General features: G+C 36.9%; 1 protein-coding gene across 6 annotated transcripts in view; it reads left to right on the top strand.

Annotated features, from left to right (window-relative positions):
* Window positions 1-19,718, top strand: part of TBC1D12 (TBC1 domain family member 12) — a 121,681-nt gene that overhangs the window by 94,712 nt on the left and 7,251 nt on the right. For all 6 annotated transcript variants that reach the window (XM_072805995.1, XM_072805996.1, XM_072805997.1 and 3 more), the window contains 5 exons: window positions 36-153; window positions 1,595-1,701; window positions 8,715-8,795; window positions 12,165-12,253; window positions 13,131-13,202. In XM_072805995.1, coding sequence (XP_072662096.1) covers window positions 36-153; window positions 1,595-1,701; window positions 8,715-8,795; window positions 12,165-12,253; window positions 13,131-13,202 — 467 coding nt within the window. The remainder of the gene's footprint in view (window positions 1-35; window positions 154-1,594; window positions 1,702-8,714; window positions 8,796-12,164; window positions 12,254-13,130; window positions 13,203-19,718) is intronic.

Raw genomic sequence — 19,718 nt, 5'->3', positions numbered from 1 at the left:
TTTGTATTGAATTAATTTTTACTTGTTTAAAACAGAAATTAAAGAAGCCTATAAAAGGAAAAAAATAATGAAAGAACGATTTAAACAGGAAGAAAATATCGCAAGTGCAATGGTAATTTGGATCAATGAAATACTGCCCAATTGGGAAGTAATGTAAGTAAGCAGACTTTTCCTGAATTCCAGTCTGTCTCCAAAGATCTCATGTTTCTAATACTCTATTTTTATTACTTCCAACATGTATCTTATGCTTTGGCTAAATGAAACTGTGAATCAGTGTCTGAAAATTTTCATGATTATTTCTGTGCCTTTAATTTTATAAATCCCTCAGTCTCTAATACATACTTCCCTAACTGACCACCCTCTATGCCTGTCAGAATCTTACCTATCCTTTGAAGATATCCATCTGAATGCTAGTTGATCTGTGAAATGGTAATTTCCTGTTACCATATTTTCTTAATTCTGACATGTCCTTTGTCACAAGATGCACTATTGATGTAATAGCAGGTTTTTGTAAAGAAAATATTAAAGACATACATTCATTGTAAGATGCATTTATTAGATGTTAAATATTAAAGTGATTTTTAATATGCTTCTCTCATAAACATAAATTTGCTATATACGACCTTTCCCTTCTATAATGTCCCATAATAGTTTGAGACTAATGTACTACTTGCTTTACTTTGTCGTTTATTTTCTGATATTTTTGTATATGCCTTATCTTCTCTCTAGACTGGAGGGTTGGAGATGTATTCTGCAGTGCCTAGTGTAGGATACGCATGAGGAATTTGTTAATATTGGTACTATGTGATAGATAACAAATTAGACTCTTTACATTAATCACATTTGATTCTGTTGATCTTCTCCCACTTATAGAGAAGCTCAGGGTCAGAAAGGTTAAGTAATTTGCCCAAGGTTATACAATTAATGAATAGTTAAATTAGATTTGAACTCAGGTCTCTATGACTCTAAAGCCTATACTTTCAATAGACTGCACTGCCTCTCAAAGACAAAGGCCTTACCCATAGTAAATACCTTGTGGTTGTCTTTTTGTTACTGAGTTGACGACAAATTTTTATGTTCCTTTTATCTTGTTTTTTTTGTGATTGTCCCATATTTCTGATTCTCTGTACCCTATAAGTGGCAGCTGTTGAAGGCAGCTCCCTTTAAATTACTATTGTCTTCCATAGGGTGCTATGTATTCTTTAGGTTTCTGTTGCCTACAAACATGAACCCCATGGAAAGAATGCATCACATATTTAACCGTGTTCTTTTTTTTTTTTTTTAAAGATTTTATTTATTTATGATAGACATAGAGAGAGAGAGAGAGAGAGGCAGAGACACAGGCAGAGGGAAAGGGAGAGGCAGGCTCCATGCCAGGAGCCTGACGCGGGACTCAATCCCGGGGCTCCAGGATCACGCCCTGGGCCAAAGGCAGGCGCTAAACCACCGAGCCACCCAGGGATCACCACATATTTAACTGTGTTCTTAAAAATCATTCAGTCACTTGGCCATAGACTAGGTAAACCATCATGCAACTAGTGTTTTTGGTATAAAAAGTAACTCTTTCCTTTTTTTTCTCCCCCTTTAATTCTAGGCGTAGTACAAGAAGAGTTCGAGAATTGTGGTGGCAGGGATTGCCCCCTAGTGTTCGTGGGAAAGTTTGGAGTCTAGCTGTAGGAAATGAACTAAATATCACTCCTGGTTTGTATTCTATATTCAGTTACTCCCACACATGTGAATAGCCATCTCCAGAGTTACAAAGCAGATTACTAGATTGGCCATTTAAAAAGACATTACCATATATAATGTCATTTTAAGAGCATGCTTCATTCCCACTCCTTCTAAAACCTTTATGATTTAATGAGTAAGTTACTATATAAATGAGATTTATGGGTTTTCCTTTAGTTGACAACCATCAGTAATATTATTGACATCTAAATATCTTCACTGCAGATAACTTCTGGGATTCTAGGTAGCAGTGGATGTATATACAAGGAAAAGTAAAATAGTCTAGTCTATTCAAAACAACATAAATATTGGTGGAAGGCTAGAAGTTTCTTTTCCTGCATCTCTATCCAAACCAGTCCTTTTGAATTTTTTTTAGTTGACAGTTTTCAAATTTAAAAAACAAAAAGAAGACTCTCAAGAACTGTTTTTTTTCTTATGCTTTTTAAAACCTTAAAGGATAAAAGTAAAATGTAGAGTGGTTTAGAGGCAGTACAATAAAAAAAGAAAGGTTATATAAAATTAGGATAATATCAAATAGAGGAAAATGTAAAGTAGTTAGTAATAAAAGGTGCTAATAAATAGGTCTGAGTGATAATGACAGTGCTAGACAGTTGCACCACAGAAAGACTTAGGGACTCTGGTATATAGTAATGTGAATAATAGATTGTTGCTGTTACTTAAAAAATGTTATTACATGCTAATTTTTTAAAAGACAAACAATAGTAAGGAACAAGCAATGTTTCTTCTCCCTCTTCTACTCAAACTCCTGCTTTTGATCCTGCTATAAGTTAGCAGTTTAATGTATGTTCTTCTAGATCTTTTTCCTACGCACATTAAAAAAGTGTGCATCAACGTATGATAATTTTTAAGGCTCCCTCCCCCCAAATAAAGGAATGTGTGCCATAAGCTTATTTTGTGGCTTTTTTTTTTTTCAAACTATACTCTGTCTTGAACATCCTTCCATATCTCTACATACAAATGTACCTTATGTATACTATAGCTGCACTGTATTCCACAGTTTGGCTGTACTATAATTTATTTAATCCTTTTCTTAGTGATAGCCAAATCAATGACATATATATTAAAAGAACAACAGGTACTGTTTTTTTACCTCTCAAAAGTGATTAAAATAAATGAGAATCACCCACATAGGGTATGACTGATAATAATATAGAAATTTTTATCAAAGGCCTAAAAAATAACCTTTGACCTATATATTCTTGCTCTAAAAGTAAGAAAATCAACAGGATTGGGTACAAAATCTTTTCTACAAGGATGCCCGTTGTAGCAAATCAGCTTTATATTAACTGGATAGAATTATAACAATAATCTTAAAAGTGATGCCAACTTTGAACATGATTATGAATGATTTTTTTAAAGATTTATTTAAAAGAGAGAGCATAAGCCAGGGAGAGGGGCAGAGGGAGAGAAAGATAAGCAGACTCCTTGCTGAGTGGAGAGCCTGATGCAGGGTTCAATCCCAGGACTCTGAAATCATGACCCGAGCTGAGATCAAGAGTCAGACATTTGGGATCCCTGGGTGGCGCAGCGGTTTAGCGCCTGCCTTTGGCCCAGGGCGCGATCCTGGAGACCCGGGATCGAATCCCACATCGGGCTCCCGGTGCATGGAGCCTGCTTCTCCCTCTGCCTGTGTCTCTGCCTCTCTCTCTGTGTGACTATCATAAATTTAAAAAAAAAAAAAAAAAAAAAAAGAATCAGACACTTAACCAACTGAGTCACCCAGGTGTCCCTATGAATGATTTTTAACATTGATTTTCACAAGTATCATAATGAACATTTTACTTTAAACTAGACTTTTTTTTTTTTTTTTTAATATAATTGAAAGGAAGAATTGAATGAGGTACCTGGCTGGCTCAGTCACTAGAGCATGTGACTCTTGTTCTTGGGGTTGTAAGTTCAAGCTCCGTGTTGGGAGTAGGAGTTTACTTTAACAAAAATCTTTTTTTTTAAGATTTTATTTATTTATTCATGAGAGATACACAGAGGCAGAGACAGAGGTGGAGGGAGAAGCAGACTCCATGCAGGAAGCCCGATGTGGGACTCAATCCCAGGACTCTGGGTTCATGCCCCGAGCCAAAGGCAGATGCTCAACTGCTGAGCCACCCAGGCATCCCTTACAAAAATAAATTAAAAAATAAAGGAAGAATTAAGTTTTTAATTTAGCTTAGAAAAGGTTAGAGTCTACCTAACTCAACCCTTCCCTCCAAATAGAACAGAGATTTGTTTTGCCCTCTGTGTTTGAAACAAAAGTAAATATATATATATATATATATATAATAGTTAGAACTCTCAGATAAAATCCTTGACTTTAAGGACTATTGGACATATTGTAATTGTTTAAAGCCTTAAAAATTGGTTTTGCAGACAGATGAGGTGATAAAGTATTGATGGCTATTTGAAATTTGCAGTTTTGTTCAGAACTTTGGAGTTAGGGGATCCCTGGGTGGCGCAGCGGTTTGCGCCTGCCTTTGGCCCAGGGAGCGATCCTGGAGACCTGGGATCGAATCCCACATTGGGCTCCCGGTGCATGGAGCCTGCTTCTCCCTCTGCCTATGTCTCTGCCTCTCTCTCTCTCTCTCTCCCTCTCACTATCATAAATAAATATTTTAAATTAAGAAAAAAAAAAGAACTTTGGAGTTAGGATTTTAAGTGTCCTGATAACTTCTACATTAAAATAATGGTTAAATTGGTATTAACCTTTTGTGATACTATAATCAAAAAGTTCTTTTTCAAGCTCAAAATTTATGAAGTTGGTAACATAACCAAGTTATTTATTTTGAAAGTAATTTTATATTTTCTCTACTAAATAGTTGTGTATTCAGGAATGGATTAGGTGATCATTCTTTTTTATTAATGGTAGGAAGGAAGCTAAATTTCAATTGAAGCAAATTTATTTTTTTAAGATTTAATTTTTTAAAAAATATTTTATATATTTGAGAGAAAGAGAGAGAGTGAGAAGAGAGAGTATGAGCAGGGGGAGAAAAAGGAGAAGCAGGCTCCTCATTAAGCCAGGAGCCTGATGTGGGGCTCGATCTGAGAATCCTGGGATCATGACCTGAGCAAAAGGTAGATGCTTAACTGACTGAGCCACCCAGGTACCCCCCAAATTTTATTTATTTTAGAGAGAACGTGACTTGGGGAGAGAGAGAGAGAGACAGACAGAGAATCTGAAGCAGACTCCATGTGCACTGAGCATGGGGCCCAATGCAGGGCTTGATCTCACAACCTTGATTGAGGTCATGACTTGAGCCAAATTCAAATGTCAGACACTCAACCGACTGAGCTACCCCAGCCCCCCAAAGTAAATGTGCTTTTGATGATTTTGTTTACTTTTAATGATTCTTAACAGTTTGAATTTTTACTTATTTAATCATGACATTTATAACCATTTAGAGAATAGTAGAATAAGGGTTTGTAGAATTAGAATAGAATAGTAGAATTAAAATAAGTAGAATAGAGAAAAAGAGTAAGGGTTCTAAAGTCAGTCAAATGTGGTTCAAATCTTGGTTCCACTATACATTAGGTTTGTGACCTTGGGCAAATTACTTAACATCTAAGAGAATTCATTTTCTTCATCTGTAAATGGAGGTAAGATTATTAAGCTATCTCAAAGGATTGCTCTAACAGTTATTTGTGGTAATGAATATAAAATTAGAGTGAAAGTGAAATTTGCTGAGAGTATATACAACATCATCATTGTCAGAAAATGAGAAAGTGAAACCTAGACTGATCTCAAAGAGTTCGTAATTCAAGTCCAAGATACATCTTTAAGTCTGCTTCAGGTTCTACATTTGTAGATTCAGAATAACGTAAATGAGATATGTGGAGTCAGTCAAGCATGGAATTGAACTGAGATTTCAGGTCTTCTTATAGTAAATAAGCACCATAAATCTTCCCTGGAGAGATGTCCTTTGATTTTTTATTTTTTTTTATTTTTTTATTTTTTTTTATTTTTAAAGATTTTATTTATTTATTCATGATAGTCACAGAGAGAGAGAGAGAGAGAGAGGCAGCGACACAGGCAGAGGGAGAAGCAGGCTCCATGCACCGGGAGCCCGATGTGGGATTCGATCCCGGGTCTCCAGGATCGCGCCCTGGGCCAAAGGCAGGCGCCAAACCGCTGCGCCACCCAGGGATCCCTGTCCTTTGATTTTTTAAAGTGCATTACCACATTATTATTAGATCAATTTTGGGGCTCCCAAAGATGATTTATTCTGTGGGCCATTCTTCTCGGAGCTTTAAAATTTGAGTAGAATAGTGAAACTGGATGTGGCTTGGAATCAATTTGAAATCAGAAATTGTGAACTTCAGTTTGGTATCTGATAACTGCAAAAAAAAAAAAATTGTATATCTGAATTAAAAAATTATATCCACCTCTTCTATCAAATTGTTGATGGACTCAAATAATAGAAATTTTGACTTTTTAAAAAAATTTTCTTTCTAAATCTTTGAGTGATGAAAAGTGAAAAGGGAGAAGAGCTCAAATAGAGTAAGAGTCTGTTTGAAATATATCTAGTCAGCTTTTTTTTTTTTATAAAGATTTGATTCTTAGCGATATGAGAATATTTATTATTATGGTACAGTCATACATTGGAATACTGTGCAGTTGTTTAAAAAAAGAAAACTAAAGCAATTTTATTCTCCTAATAAGGGATCGTTTCCAATATAATAAAGCAAGATGCAGGTCACTGTTGTAATATGTTGCCACACTTTTTTCAAGAGGAAGATAGATCTGAATATACTTGTGCATACATATTTCCATCTTTAGATTTCTGGTCAGCATAGTTACATCTGAGGGAAAGAAATTTATTTTTCATTCTATACTGTTTTATACTATTTGAATTTTTAAAAAATCATATTCATCCTATTGCCTTTAAACAAACTTAAAAAAAAAAGGCAAACTGAAGCAAAAATGATCTTGGTATTATGGGCAATATATAAATGTTGGTGTTTGGTAAGATATGTTTTTTGCTGTTCATCTGTCATTGAAATGTTCTGTTTTTGTGTAATTTAGAATTTCAGTAATGGTTAGCAGTAAAGACAATTAAAATCTGAGAATTGAAAAAAATTTAGTTTCTTTTCTTGAAATTGTATTGAGATCCTGCGTTTGGATGCATAAAGTGGTAGTTTCAAAAGTTGATTGGGCACTTGAAAGGAGTAGAGATTTTTGAATTCAGGCTCTCCGACCAAATCTGAAGTTTAGGTAGCTTTAGATAGCAATATCATAATGGAGAAACCGGTTTGAAAAGAGAAGGAAAGTAAATACTAGCATTTATTGAGGGTCTGTAAGGTATCAAGAGCTTTATGAAAATTATCTTGTTAATTATCAGAATCTTTCCAGTTATTGTAGTAAATAGTTTTGGTAAAATCAGGTTCTTCAGTTTGCCACACTTTTGATGCCTGCTATATGAAGCTGTGATAAGATTTTTCTCTATTTTCTCTACTTTTAAGAGTAAAAGTTAAATCAGAATTCATTTACCCCCATATATCCAATCTCTTAGCTAGAGGTATATTCTGTAGGTTCTTCAGATATCTGCAGTTGGGCTTCTGCCCCCTCCACCTTCAGATGTTGCTCCCACCAGGGTCACCTATGATCTCTGTGCTACAAATTCCAGTGTGTACTTTTGCTATAAGATACTGGACAGTTGATCACTTCCTTCTTTGTAGCTTACATCCAAATGCTTCCAAGATTTTACATATATTATCTCATTTAATATCTGAAACCTCAGGATTTTAAGTACTAGTACTATCTCAACTTTATGAATGAAAAACTGAGGCTAGAAGAGGTTAAGTAACTTGTCCAGTGTCACACAGCAACTCCCACACAGCAACTCCCTATCCTATGTATACTTAGTGAAATGCTCTTTCCTTTGGTTTCTAAGACAACTGGTTCTCTTTTATTTCTTTGTGCATTTCTTATTCTCCTTCGGATATGCCTCTTCCTGGGTCTACCCTTTCAGTATTTGTCTTTTCTGGAAATCCATATTTCTCATTTTTTCTTGCCCTATATAATCTTGAATACACATGAAAGTGGTTTTAATCACCACCTATATGCTGATGCCCCTCAAACTCTTTCTCTAGTCCACATGTGCCACCTTCAAATCAAGTTTATCTAAAAGTGAACTTACCATCTTCCTCCATCCCAGAAATCACAAATTTGCTTCTTCTGTGTTCATTCTCTCATTGGCAGTATTATCTACCCAGCTACTCCAACCAGAAACCTGGGAGTCCTAATGATTCTGCCTTCTTCCCCTCACTCTCTTAACAAGTTCTGGTTTTTCTACTTTCTGAATATCTTTTGTGTTCATTCCTTCCCTCCAACTGCACTATCACTACTCAAGTTCAAGCCTCATCATCTTTTGCTTGGGCTATTACAATAAAACTGTTAACTTTCCTTCAGCAAAACTTCAGCTTCAACCTACCTATGACACTACTGCTGGCATAACTGACACAAATCACATAAATCAGACTGTGCTATACCCCTGCACCTATGGATGAACTCTACCCGCCTTAGCATACCATTTGAGTCCTGTCCTGTCAGGAACTAGTGCTTGCCTCTGTCATCCAACCTCCTCATTTCCTCTTCCACCCTCACCCATTATAATATAAGAGTACTGAAATCTCTTGTAATTCATCCAGATAAGTCATGATCTCTTTTTTTCTCTGTGACTCTGCCCATGATGAGAATTCTTAGAATGCCTTCTTCCACCTTGTTCATTTATAAAACTCCTATCTATTCTTTATGGACAGCTCAGCTCATCACTTCCTCTAAGAATCCTTCCTTTATTTCCCATCTGGGTTGGGAAATTCTCACAGCACTTAATTCTCAAAACTATCTTGTTACATGTGTAGCCCCAAGTTTACAAATGAACCTTTCCACGACCAGGGGAAAAAAAAAAGTAAAAGTTAAAATATATGAATGTATTTTTCCTACTACTTACTAATTTTTATTTTGTTTTCCCTAGAACTTTATGAAATCTTCCTCTCAAGAGCAAAAGAACGGTGGAAAAGCTTCAGTGAAACAAGTTCAGAGAATGATATGGAAGGTATGATTTTTTATTTTTAGTAAAAATTTCTGGGTGAAAATCCAGTCAGATACCAGTGTGGTTTTTTACCATGGGTCAGGAACTGTAGTAATTGCTTTACAACATTATCTCCTTTAACATTAATAGCCCTTTAAGTAGGTGATATTATCCCAAAAAGTATAGGAGGAGACTCAAAGTAGTTAACTTGTAAGCAATGAAGTTGTGAGGTAAACCCAGATTTTTGGACCTGGGAACCCAGGATTTGTTCACGACAGTAAGACTGATGGAGTGAAGTATTTTTAAGCCAACTTTTAACTTAAAAATAGATGGTCTTCGCTCCTCACTTATGACCTCCTATCTCCTCACTCACTGACTTTCATTTACTCCCTAATACATTATTTATCATTCTTATCATGCCTTAGCTTTTGTTCATTTAATTAACTCATAGATGTCATCTTTCCCTTCATTCTCATCAGTTTTCTTTCCTAATCATTTTGGAGAAGATAGGAACACTTTTTTCCTGTTGTCATTATTTCTTAAACATAGGTAGAGGGCAGCCTGGGGGGTGGCTTAGCGGTTTAGTGCCACCTTCAGCCCAGGGCACGATCCTGGAGACCCGGGATCGAGTCTCACATCAGGCTTCCTGCATGGAGCCTGCTTCTGCCTCTGCCTATGTTTCTGCCTCTCTCTCTCTCTCTCTCTCTCTCTGTGTGTGTCTCTCATGAATAAATAAATAAAATCTTTAAAAAATTAAAAATATATAGGTAGAGGGCAGCCCAGGTGGCTCAGCGGTTTAGTGCTGCCTTTGGTCCAGGGCCTGATCCTGGAGACCCGGGATTGAGTCCCATGTCAGGCTCCATGCATGGAGCCTGCTTCTCCCTCTGCCTGTGTCTCTGCCTCTCTCTCTCTCTCTCTCTCTCTCTCTCTCTCTCTGTGTCTCTCATGAATAAATAATAATCTTAAAAAAAAAAAACATAGGTAGATTTATTCAGCCATCCCTTGGCCTTGAATATGGAGAGCTATTTGTCTGCCACTTTCCTTTCTATATTTGTTCTGCTTCATAGATAGCAAACACTCTTCTCTTGCCAGTAAGTAAAACTCTAAAAATGAATGTGGTTTAGAATAGAGAAATGGTTTTCTATTAGTTTGTAAACGACTCTGCTAACTTCTTTGAATACTGTTCTATTTTAGAAGGATGAACAGTAGGGTGGGGAAAATCAAGTAAACAGTGTTAGAGAGACTTGATTTGAAAAGGGTTCACGTAAGTGTCATCTTGAGACCTGTTAGCTATGTCAGCTATTTGTGGGGAAAGTAAAAGTGCAAGGAAGGTGCAGATGTAAGACACTTTATACTGACAGGACCTTAGCTGTTTCATAATTCTTTTTGAATTCATTTTTATGAAATACTGAAAATATAAGAATTAAAATTATAAGCATTTACTTTTGAGACATTGTCATGATTACATGGTAAAAGTTGCACTTTAGTAGAAATTAATTGCATGTAAATGAAGAATTGTTCCAGTTAGAAATCATCTTCTGTCTAAATTATTGATTTCTTATTCCCTGTGTGTTTATAATTTGCAGTTGTCATTTAACTTTTTTGGCCATTTTTTTTTAAATATTCTGCCTCAATTCTCCTCTTTTTTGGACTCCAATTACATATGTGTTAGACCATTTATCAGTGTCCTACAAGTCTCTTTCACTTAAAAAACGTATTTTTTTCTTTCTGTGACTCGGTTTAAATGATTTTTATTGACCTGTAATCAATTTCACCAATCCTCTATTTTCCTATATCCAGTCTATTAGATCTGTCCAATGTGTCTTTAATTTCAGATATTTTGTAATTCTAGAATGTCTACCTGGTACTTTTTGTAGACTCTATTATATCTCTGTGGAAATTATTCATCTTTCCGTCCCATACATTTTCCCCCATCTTTTCCTCTATTTTCTTTAACATTTAACAGTTAATATTCTTATTTGTTAATTTCAGTACTGAGTCATCTTTAGGTCTGCTTCTGTTGGCTCATTTTCCCCTTGATTACAAGCCAGTCATGTTTTCCTGCTTCTTTGCATGTCATAAAATGTTTTTATTATACATCAATCATTGTGTATAAGAATATATATAAACTGAAGTTGAGGTTTCCCCTGCAGACGAAGTATTCTCTTTTCTGTCAGGCAGTTGCGTTATCACCTCAGCTTAATCAGTAACTGAGCTACATTAGGCCAAGGTTTCAGCTTTAGATGAACTTAGTTCATTGTGGGTTTCAAATATCTTGGTAGGAAGAACTGTTCTATTTTTATTCTCAGCTTCTTCCTCTCCTGAAATACTCTCCCAAAGGCCTTGTGATTTTGAGTAATTTCCTTCTACCTTTCCAGCCCTGCCTTCTGCCCTACACTAGCATCAGCAAAAGCCCCTAGGGATAAACCAGTTCTACATTCAGGCTCCTGCAGATTCTATCACAGCAGTCTTATTTGGCCATGAAAAGCTCTTTTGGTTTCTCTCTTCCCAAGCACAGTACCTTTGTCTATGACAAGCTCAGTCCTGAACTCATGCCTAGACTTGGCAGATACCTCTAGGAAGAAAAATGGCCACCTTGGAAAAATTCTTCTCTTCCTGGGATTTAAATCTTTTAGATATCTCTATGTCCACAGCATTCTTACACCTTTTTAAAAAACTTGTGCGGGCAGCCCGGGTAGCTCAGCAGTTTAGCGCCACCTTCAGCCCAGGGCCTGATCCTGGAGACCTGGGATGGAGTCCCACATCGGGCTCCCTGCATGGAGCCTGCTTCTCCCTCTGCCTGTGTCTCTGCCTCTCTCTCTCTCTCTCTCTTTCTTTGTGTCTCTCATGAATAAATAAAATCTTTAAAAAAAAAAAAAAAACTTGTCCTATTTGAAACTTGTTTTTTCCCAGTTGTTACTGTGGGAGTGATAGTCTGCTCTTTTTTAAATTTTACTTTTTTAAGATTTTTTTCATTTATTCATTAGAGACAGAGAGGCAGAGACATAGTCAGAGGGAGAAGCAGGCTCCCTGCAGGGAGCTCAATGCAGGACTCCATCTGGGAACTCTGGGGTCACTCCCTGAGCCAAAGGCAGATGCCCAACTGCTGAGCCACCCAGGTGTCCCTGATAGTCTGCTCTTCTCTTGCCTAAAAAAACTAGAGGTAGAAATCTTTCATAAACCTTTCTGACAAATATATAAATATTTTCTTCATGTAAGAGGCTCTAAGTTTGAGGAAAAGCTGTGTGGCATTTCTTTAAATTTCTTGATTATTCAGCTTTTAACTTTCCTTAAGTAACATATCTATGCTGTGTGATCGATCAATCTGTATGTACAAGATTGAAATGGTTATAGCCAATAATCATCTTAATTTTATCTGCCTGGCAAATACAGGTGTATCTCTTGCTGATCGGGAGGCCAGTCTGGAATTAATTAAGTTGGATATATCCCGCACATTTCCATCCCTTTACATCTTTCAAAAGGTGAGGATTTCTAACCAGTTAGAACTACTTTAAAATTTTTTTTTAATCCTAGGCAACAAATTATAAAATGCATAGCTATTATTTTTTAGAAGGCTAAACTATAAAAGTTGGAGACCTTTATATAAAAATGTGAAACTATTAGGAAAATTCTAAAGGAATTTCTGTTGTTTTGTTTACTGACTAAATGCATTACAGTTAGCATAGCCCATAATGACTTCATTAAGGTGAATTTCTTTTACTTTTTATTCTGTAAGATATTTGAATTCGAATATTTTTGCTTATTAGTCAGTTGTTAAAATGTAAAAACGTTTTCCCAAATCTTAGTTTTCCAGAATTACTATGGAAATAGGAAAAAATGGTTCATAAAAATGATTTTGTGCAGAGGCTGTCATGAGTTGCTTCTAATTTGAGAAATGGTAACATTTGTGTATACTTTATATTTCACACATGGAATTTCTCTAGATTGATAAAATGAGATAAAAATTTTTACCACTAAGATTAAAATTCTTAACAAACTTAATTTGGTATAGTTTGATGATTTCTTTTTGCTAAAATTACATTGTGTGAAAGGAAACAGTCTGTTTTCATCATAATCTTAGTGTATCAAATTTAGAAACTGTAAAATGGTACATAGACTATATAACTTGTATCCATCAAGTGAATTTATTTGGCTTTTTATTGTTCAGGATTAAATATTTTTTTATTAATTTTTTAGAGGAAACATCTTAGAGTGTATTTAGAATATTTCTGACAGTGATACAATTTACTAAAACTACTCATTTAGGAAATGCTAAAGTTTATTTAAAAATTAATTATTTGGGAATTAACTTAGAGACAATTATTTGTACAGTTTGACATTTCAGTTTTCTCTCCTAAGGGTGGCCCATATCATGATGTCTTACATAGTATCTTAGGAGCATATACCTGTTACAGACCTGATGTTGGTTATGTAAGTATTTGTTTCAATCTGGTTTTTGAATATAAACATCTTATCTGTTATCAAAGTATCTTATGTTGTACTAGCTCCTAAATGTATGTAATCGCTAGGTCTTGTTTTTCTTGGGTTCATCAACCTACCCAGAGAGAAATCTTTGCAGGGGCTTGAGACGGTCTGCCAGATTTCTGGAAGAACTGCTGGGAATTTTATTATTCACTCTGCAAACTCTTATTAATTGCCACTGCTCTTGGGGTGGTGCCTATTGTCTTCTCACTGTGCCTCCAGAGATAAACTTCTTCTATTATGTCAGGTTGAAGGAAAGATGGGCATCCGTCCATATAGAATAGAGGAGGGGATTTTCTCCTTTTATAAATTTTCAACCAATCTTAGTTTTGTTTTGTTTTTTTAAGATTTTATATATTCATTCATGAGAGACAGAGAGAGAGGCAGAGACACAGGCAGAGGGAGAAGCAGGCTCCCCACAGGAAGCTGGACGTGGGACTCGATCCTGGGACTCCAAAGGCAGATGCTCAACTACTGAGCCACCCAGGCATCCCTCAATCTTAGTTTTAGCTTAAACTCCCCTTCTTCTCCCCCAGACCCCCAGTTTCAGAAGGGCCTGATAACCAGTTTCTGAGCCTTCCAGATTTGTGGCTGAATTGGTGTACTGCTTATTGGCTTATTGGCTTATTGGCTTCCTCCTCTGCAAATATTTTAGTTTTAACATTCTCCATTTAGTTACAATTTCTAGAATGCTAGTGACATTTTTATTTACTGTTTATATTATTTTCCATTCTCTTTGCCCTCCTAGTATTTCTTTTTCTTTAATGTCATTTTAGTTGGATTTTGGAGGGAACATAGAAGAATGTAAGTGTTCAGTTTGCCAAGTTTAATTGGAAGTCATAAAACCTCATCTTCAAAAAAAAAAAAACTCCTCACCTTTGTCTTAAAATAGAAGAATTTAAGAGAATAGGATTGTCTGGTGCAACTTTATTTTGTTCCATGTTCATTTGTACATTAGTTCATTCATTCACTCAAATATTTATTGTGTGCTCATTGCTATAGGTCAGGTGTTGTTCTAGGCACTTTGAGGTACTTCAGTGAAGAAAATAAAAATTCCTCTCCTTCTGACACTTAGAATGTAGAAAGAGGAGACAGACAACAAACAAATCATATATTGTATTAAAAGGTGATAAGTGGGCAGCCCCGGTGGCGCAGTGGTTTAGCGCCACCTGCAGCTTGGGGTGTGATCCTGGAGACCCGGGATCGAGACCCACATCGGGCTTCCTGCATGGAGCCTGCTTCTCCCTCTGCCTGTGTCTCTGCCTCTCTCTTCGCTCTCTCTGAATGAATGAATAAATAAATCTTTAAAAAAAAAAAAAGGTGATAAGTGCTACAGGACAAATATGACATAGTAAAAAGGGGGGAAGTGCCAAGTTTGGGTATGGGGCAGGTTTTAGATTAAAGATGGTCAAAAAAAAAAAAAAAAAGATGGTTAAGTAGTCGTAATGGAGAAAGTGAAACTTGTATGCAGAGTCTAAACTCTTGCTCATGTATTATTACATCATAAAATGTAAAAATATTATGTAATGTTCATATCTGTGCCCAACATGGGGCTTGAACTTACAACCTGAGATCAAGAGTTATAGGCTCTACCCAGAGCCAACCAGCTGCTCCTGAACATTCACATTTTTAAGTTGACATTCAAATTTTATCGTCATGAGTTTATAAAGGATTTAATTTTTAGTACTTGCTAAATGTTATTTTAAAATAACACTCAGGGGGATCCCTGGGTGGCTCAGCGGTTTAGCGCCTGCCTTTGGCCCAGGGCGCGATCCTGGAGTCCCGGGATCGAGTCCCACGTCAGGCTCCTGGCATGGAGCCTGTTTCTCCCTCCTCCTGTGTCTCTGCCTCTCTCTCTCTCTCCCTCTCTCTGTGTCAATCATAAATAAATAAATAAATAAATAAATAAATAAATAAATAAATAAATAAATAAATCTTTTAAAAAAATAAAATAAAATAACACTCAATCTTTTTTAAAAAGTGTAGCTATTTAAATAATATAATGGGGATCCCTGGGTGGCTCAGCGGTTTAGCGCCTGCCTTTGGCCCGGGGCACGATCCTGGAGTCCCGGGATCGAGTCCCACTTCAGGCTCCTGGCATGGAGCCTGCTTCTCCCTCCTCCTGTGTTTCTGCTTCTCTGTCTCTCTCTGTCTATCATAAATAAATAAATAAATCTTAAAAAAATTTTTAAAAATAATAATTATATATATACTATCCACTTAAAGAAAAATATATGACCTATACAGCTGTCAAATAACTATGGTGTATACCTGAAACTAATACTATATGTTAACTGTACTTCAATTTAAAAAAAGAAAAATACAGGGGCACTTGAGTGGCTCAGTGGTTGAGCCTTACCTTCAGCTCAGGCTGTGATCCTGGGGTCCTGGGATAGAGTCCCTCATTGGGCTTCCCGTGGGTAGCCTGCTTCTCCCTCTGCCTATGTCTCTGCCTCTCTCTCTGTGTCGCTCATGAATAAATAAATAAAATGTTAAAAAAAAAAAAAGGAAAAGAAAAATATATGAACAAGCTCTACATTAATAGTTTACAAATTATGCAGATTCTCTTTGAATTTATGTAAAATGACCACACAATATAACCTAACTGTGGTAATGCCAAGCCTTAATGGCAAACTAGCCAAGTCAGATTTATTTTATAAGATAATAGTATAAACTATGTTAGAATATATATTTCATGTTGTGATTTGACAGAATGGGTTTTTAATATCACAGCCTGAGCTGAAGGTAAGGCTCAACCACTGAGCCACTCAAGTGCCCCTGTATTTTTCTTTTTTTAAATTGAAGTACAGTTAACATATAGTATTAGTTTCAGGTATACACCATAGTTATTTGACAGCTGTATAGGTCATATATTTTTCTTTAAGTGGATAGTATATATATAATTATTATTTTTAAAAATTTTTTTAAGATTTATTTATTTATTTATGATAGACATAGAGAGACAGAGAAGCAGAAACACAGGAGGAGGGAGAAGCAGGCTCCATTAAATTAATTTAATTTCACATGCTGAATCTATCAGTAAACCACACAAAAGTTTTATTTCTGGGATTTATTCAGTATATCTTGAAAAAAATTGGTGGTTCATATTCCAGTTATGTTTAAAAGAACCAAGGGCGCACCAATCTATATTATATTACTATTTTTTAATTTGTTCTCCTTGGGACTCTCTCCCTCAGTCGCTGTGCATTTTTAGAAAGTGGTATAGAAGAGGTGAGGTCACCAAATGAAAGCTGTTACTACTACTCTCTATTCTACATATACTGAAATTCAGTCCTATTTCTATTCACATATGTGACAGGAAGCCATAGGGCTCCCTCCAAGCAGTATTTCAAATTATCTTTTGTTTCGCATTCATGGTTCAGAGCGATTCATCATCATAAGTTAGAGAATGGGTGAGGACCGTGACTTTCACTTGGTACTGTGAATGTAATGATATTCTAAGGCAAACCATGTATAGAAAGCGAACATGTAAATGGAGGATCTGGGAATGGATTTCTCTAAAATAATCCATCACGGTGTACCATGTACTCTCTGGAAAGTTCTTTATGTGTCTCCAGGGCACCTTCTTCCCAGTTTTTTTTTTTTTTTTAAGATTTTATTTATTTATTCATAGACACAGAGAGAGAGAGAGGCAGAGACACAGGCAGAGGGAGAAGCAGGCTCCATGCAGGGATCCCGATGTGGGACTCGATCCCGGGTCTCCAGGATCACACCCCAGGCTGCAGGCGGCGCCAAACCGCTGCGCCACCAGGGCTGCCCATTCTTCCCAGTTTAAGACCACTGGTGTCTAGATTGTTGAATTGTATTCGTTTTCTGCTTTGAAGAAATGGTTATAGGTTCCTTCTGAGTAGAATAAAACTCTAGTCTTGAGTATCAATTGTTTGTAAGGTCCTCTGACACAGGCTTTCTCCTTTGCAGCAAGGAAGTAGGTAGCTATTATTTTGCCTAGACTGGGTCTACTGTGAACTGGGCTTGTGCGGTGGTGGGGCTGGAAAGTCGGTATGTCTCATAATCATAAAAGTGGAAGTGAGAAGACACATTTTCCAATAGCTCAGGAGGAGTAAAAAACTGTAGACAAGGATTTTACTCTAAGACCTTGGTAAGCTTTGTAACTTTCCCACATTGATTTTTCATTATAGTTCTCCATTTGTCTATAGTGATTATCAGCAAAACTAAAACAAGAAAGATCTGTGTGCAGCATGTAAGGGTAATAAAGAATGGGGAATCTGAGTAGATGACCTCCTCCTATGACCTAGGCAGGCATAGGGGAATAAAGAAAGACTTCAAGTAACAGAAAGTGGATGGGTTACACAGGTACTTCAAATGGCTAAAGTTTTATTTTTTTAAGTAAGCTCTGTGCCCAGCCTTTTAAGCTGAGTGATCTATACATAAGGTGTTTAAGAAGTAAAATTTTAGGGGTGCCTAGCTGGCTCAGTCAGTAGAGCACGCAACTCTTGATCTTTGGGTTGGTGAGTTCAAGCCACACATTGTGCATTGTCATTGTTTAATTGGCAGCATTTTCCTTTTTCAGTGTTACATAAAATAATGTTTCTTAAACAGCATCTTAGATTCAATTAAATATATTAATTTCTTCTCTTTGCTGCCTATTACAGATGGCTAACAGCTTTCCCCTTGCATCCATTCAACAGATTTTGTGGTACTAAAAATATAATTGTGAACAAACAGACACAGTCTCGTCTCTGTATTGTATTAGTTTCCTATTATGGCCATAACAAATTGCTACAAACGTAGTGGCTTTAAACAATACAAATTTCAGGGCACCTGGGTGGCTCAGTCAGTTAAGTGTCTGCCTTCGGCTTAGGTGGTGATCCCAGGGTCCTGGGATTGAGCTATGTTGGGCTCCCTGCTCAGGGAGGAGCCTGCTTCTCCCTCTGCTACTCCTTCTGTCTCTATTCACTTGCGCTTGCGTGCTCTCTCTTGCTTTCTCATAGAAATAAATCTTTAAAAAAAAAGTACAAATTTATTATCTGGCAGCTCTGGAGATTAGAAGTCTGAAAGTCAAGATTTATTAGCAGAGCTGTTTTCCTTCTGGAGGCTCTGGAGAAGAATTTATTTCCTTGCCTTTACCAGCTTCTGGAGGCTGCCTACATTCCTTGACTCCTGACCACCCCCACCCTCCATCTTCAAAGCATCCTCAAATCTCTCTGTGACTCTCCTACCTCCCTCCGTCATTTAAAAGGACGAGATGATTACATTGGGCTACCCGCATAATCCAGGGTAATCTCACCATCACAAAATCCTTAATTTAATTACATCTTCGAAGTCCCTTCTGCCGTGCAAGGTAACATTTTCACGGGTTACAAGGATTAGGTTGTGGATATCATCCTGGGCATGTTATTCTGCCTGCCACAGGTCCTATCCTCATGGAATTTATACTCTAGAAAATCAAGTAGGGAATTACTGCAGATTTTGCAAAGAGTACTCAGAAGAAGCCAGAGAGGTAGAAGGAGAACAAGAAATACCGGATCACAGAAGCAAAGGGAATTCTGAGGGTAGAAAAGTACCTATTTTACAAGTTATTGGTCATCCTGGAAAGAGGAATTTCAAGATAGTATAGTAACGGAGTGGGAATCCAAACTGAAGTGTACTGAGAAAGGAGACATAGTGATTGTAGGCAAACCTTCAAAAAATTTGGGAAAAAGAGGGCAGCCCGGGTGGCTCAGCGGTTTAGCGCCTGCCTTCTGCCCGGGGCGTGAGACCGGATATCGAGTCCTACATCGGGCTCCCTGCATGGAGCCTGCTTCTCCCTCTGCCTGTGTCTCTCCCTCTCTCTGTGTCTTTCGTGAATAAATAAACAAAATCTTTTTAAAAAAAAAAATTGGGAAAAAGAGACAGTGGTTTCTTTCTTTCTTTTTTTTTTTTTTTTTTAAGATTTTATTTATTTATTCACGATAGACACACACAGAGAGAGAGAGGCAGAGACATAGGCAGAGGGAGAAGCAGGCTCCATGCTAGGAGCCCGATGTGGGACTTGATCCCGGTTCTCCAGGATCCCGCCCTGGGCCAAAGGCAGGCGCCAAACCGCTGAGCCACCCAGGGATCCCGAGACAGTGGTTTCATTGTAAACACTGTTAGTGTTGTTTTGTGTAAGTCTGTTATGCACATCTCTACCAGAAATAAGTGCCTGATGACGTTTTTTTAGTTAAAGAATGAGCAGTGGCTCCATATCACTAACCTACTAAAAAATGTACAGCAGTAAAAAAAATAAAAATAAAAAATAAAAAAAAATGTACAGCAGTTCTCCATAACTCACAAGCAAGCATCTGTGTGGCCGAACTTTTTCCTCAAGGCTTTCACTGTTTGTAAATGCATCCTACTTAAGTTCTCTCAATATAAAGATTGTGCTCCAGCTGAGCTGGTCCTATGTGTCTTTGCTTATATTTCTTTTCTTCCCTGGAATGTTTTTTCTTATTTTTTCATCCT

The sequence above is a fragment of the Canis lupus genome, chromosome 29 (genome assembly GCF_048164855.1).
Source record: "Canis lupus baileyi chromosome 29, mCanLup2.hap1, whole genome shotgun sequence".
Taxonomy (NCBI): Eukaryota; Metazoa; Chordata; class Mammalia; order Carnivora; family Canidae; genus Canis; species Canis lupus.
Note: the sequence above shows the minus strand (reverse complement) of the source record. Positions and strands in the feature narration are given on the sequence as shown.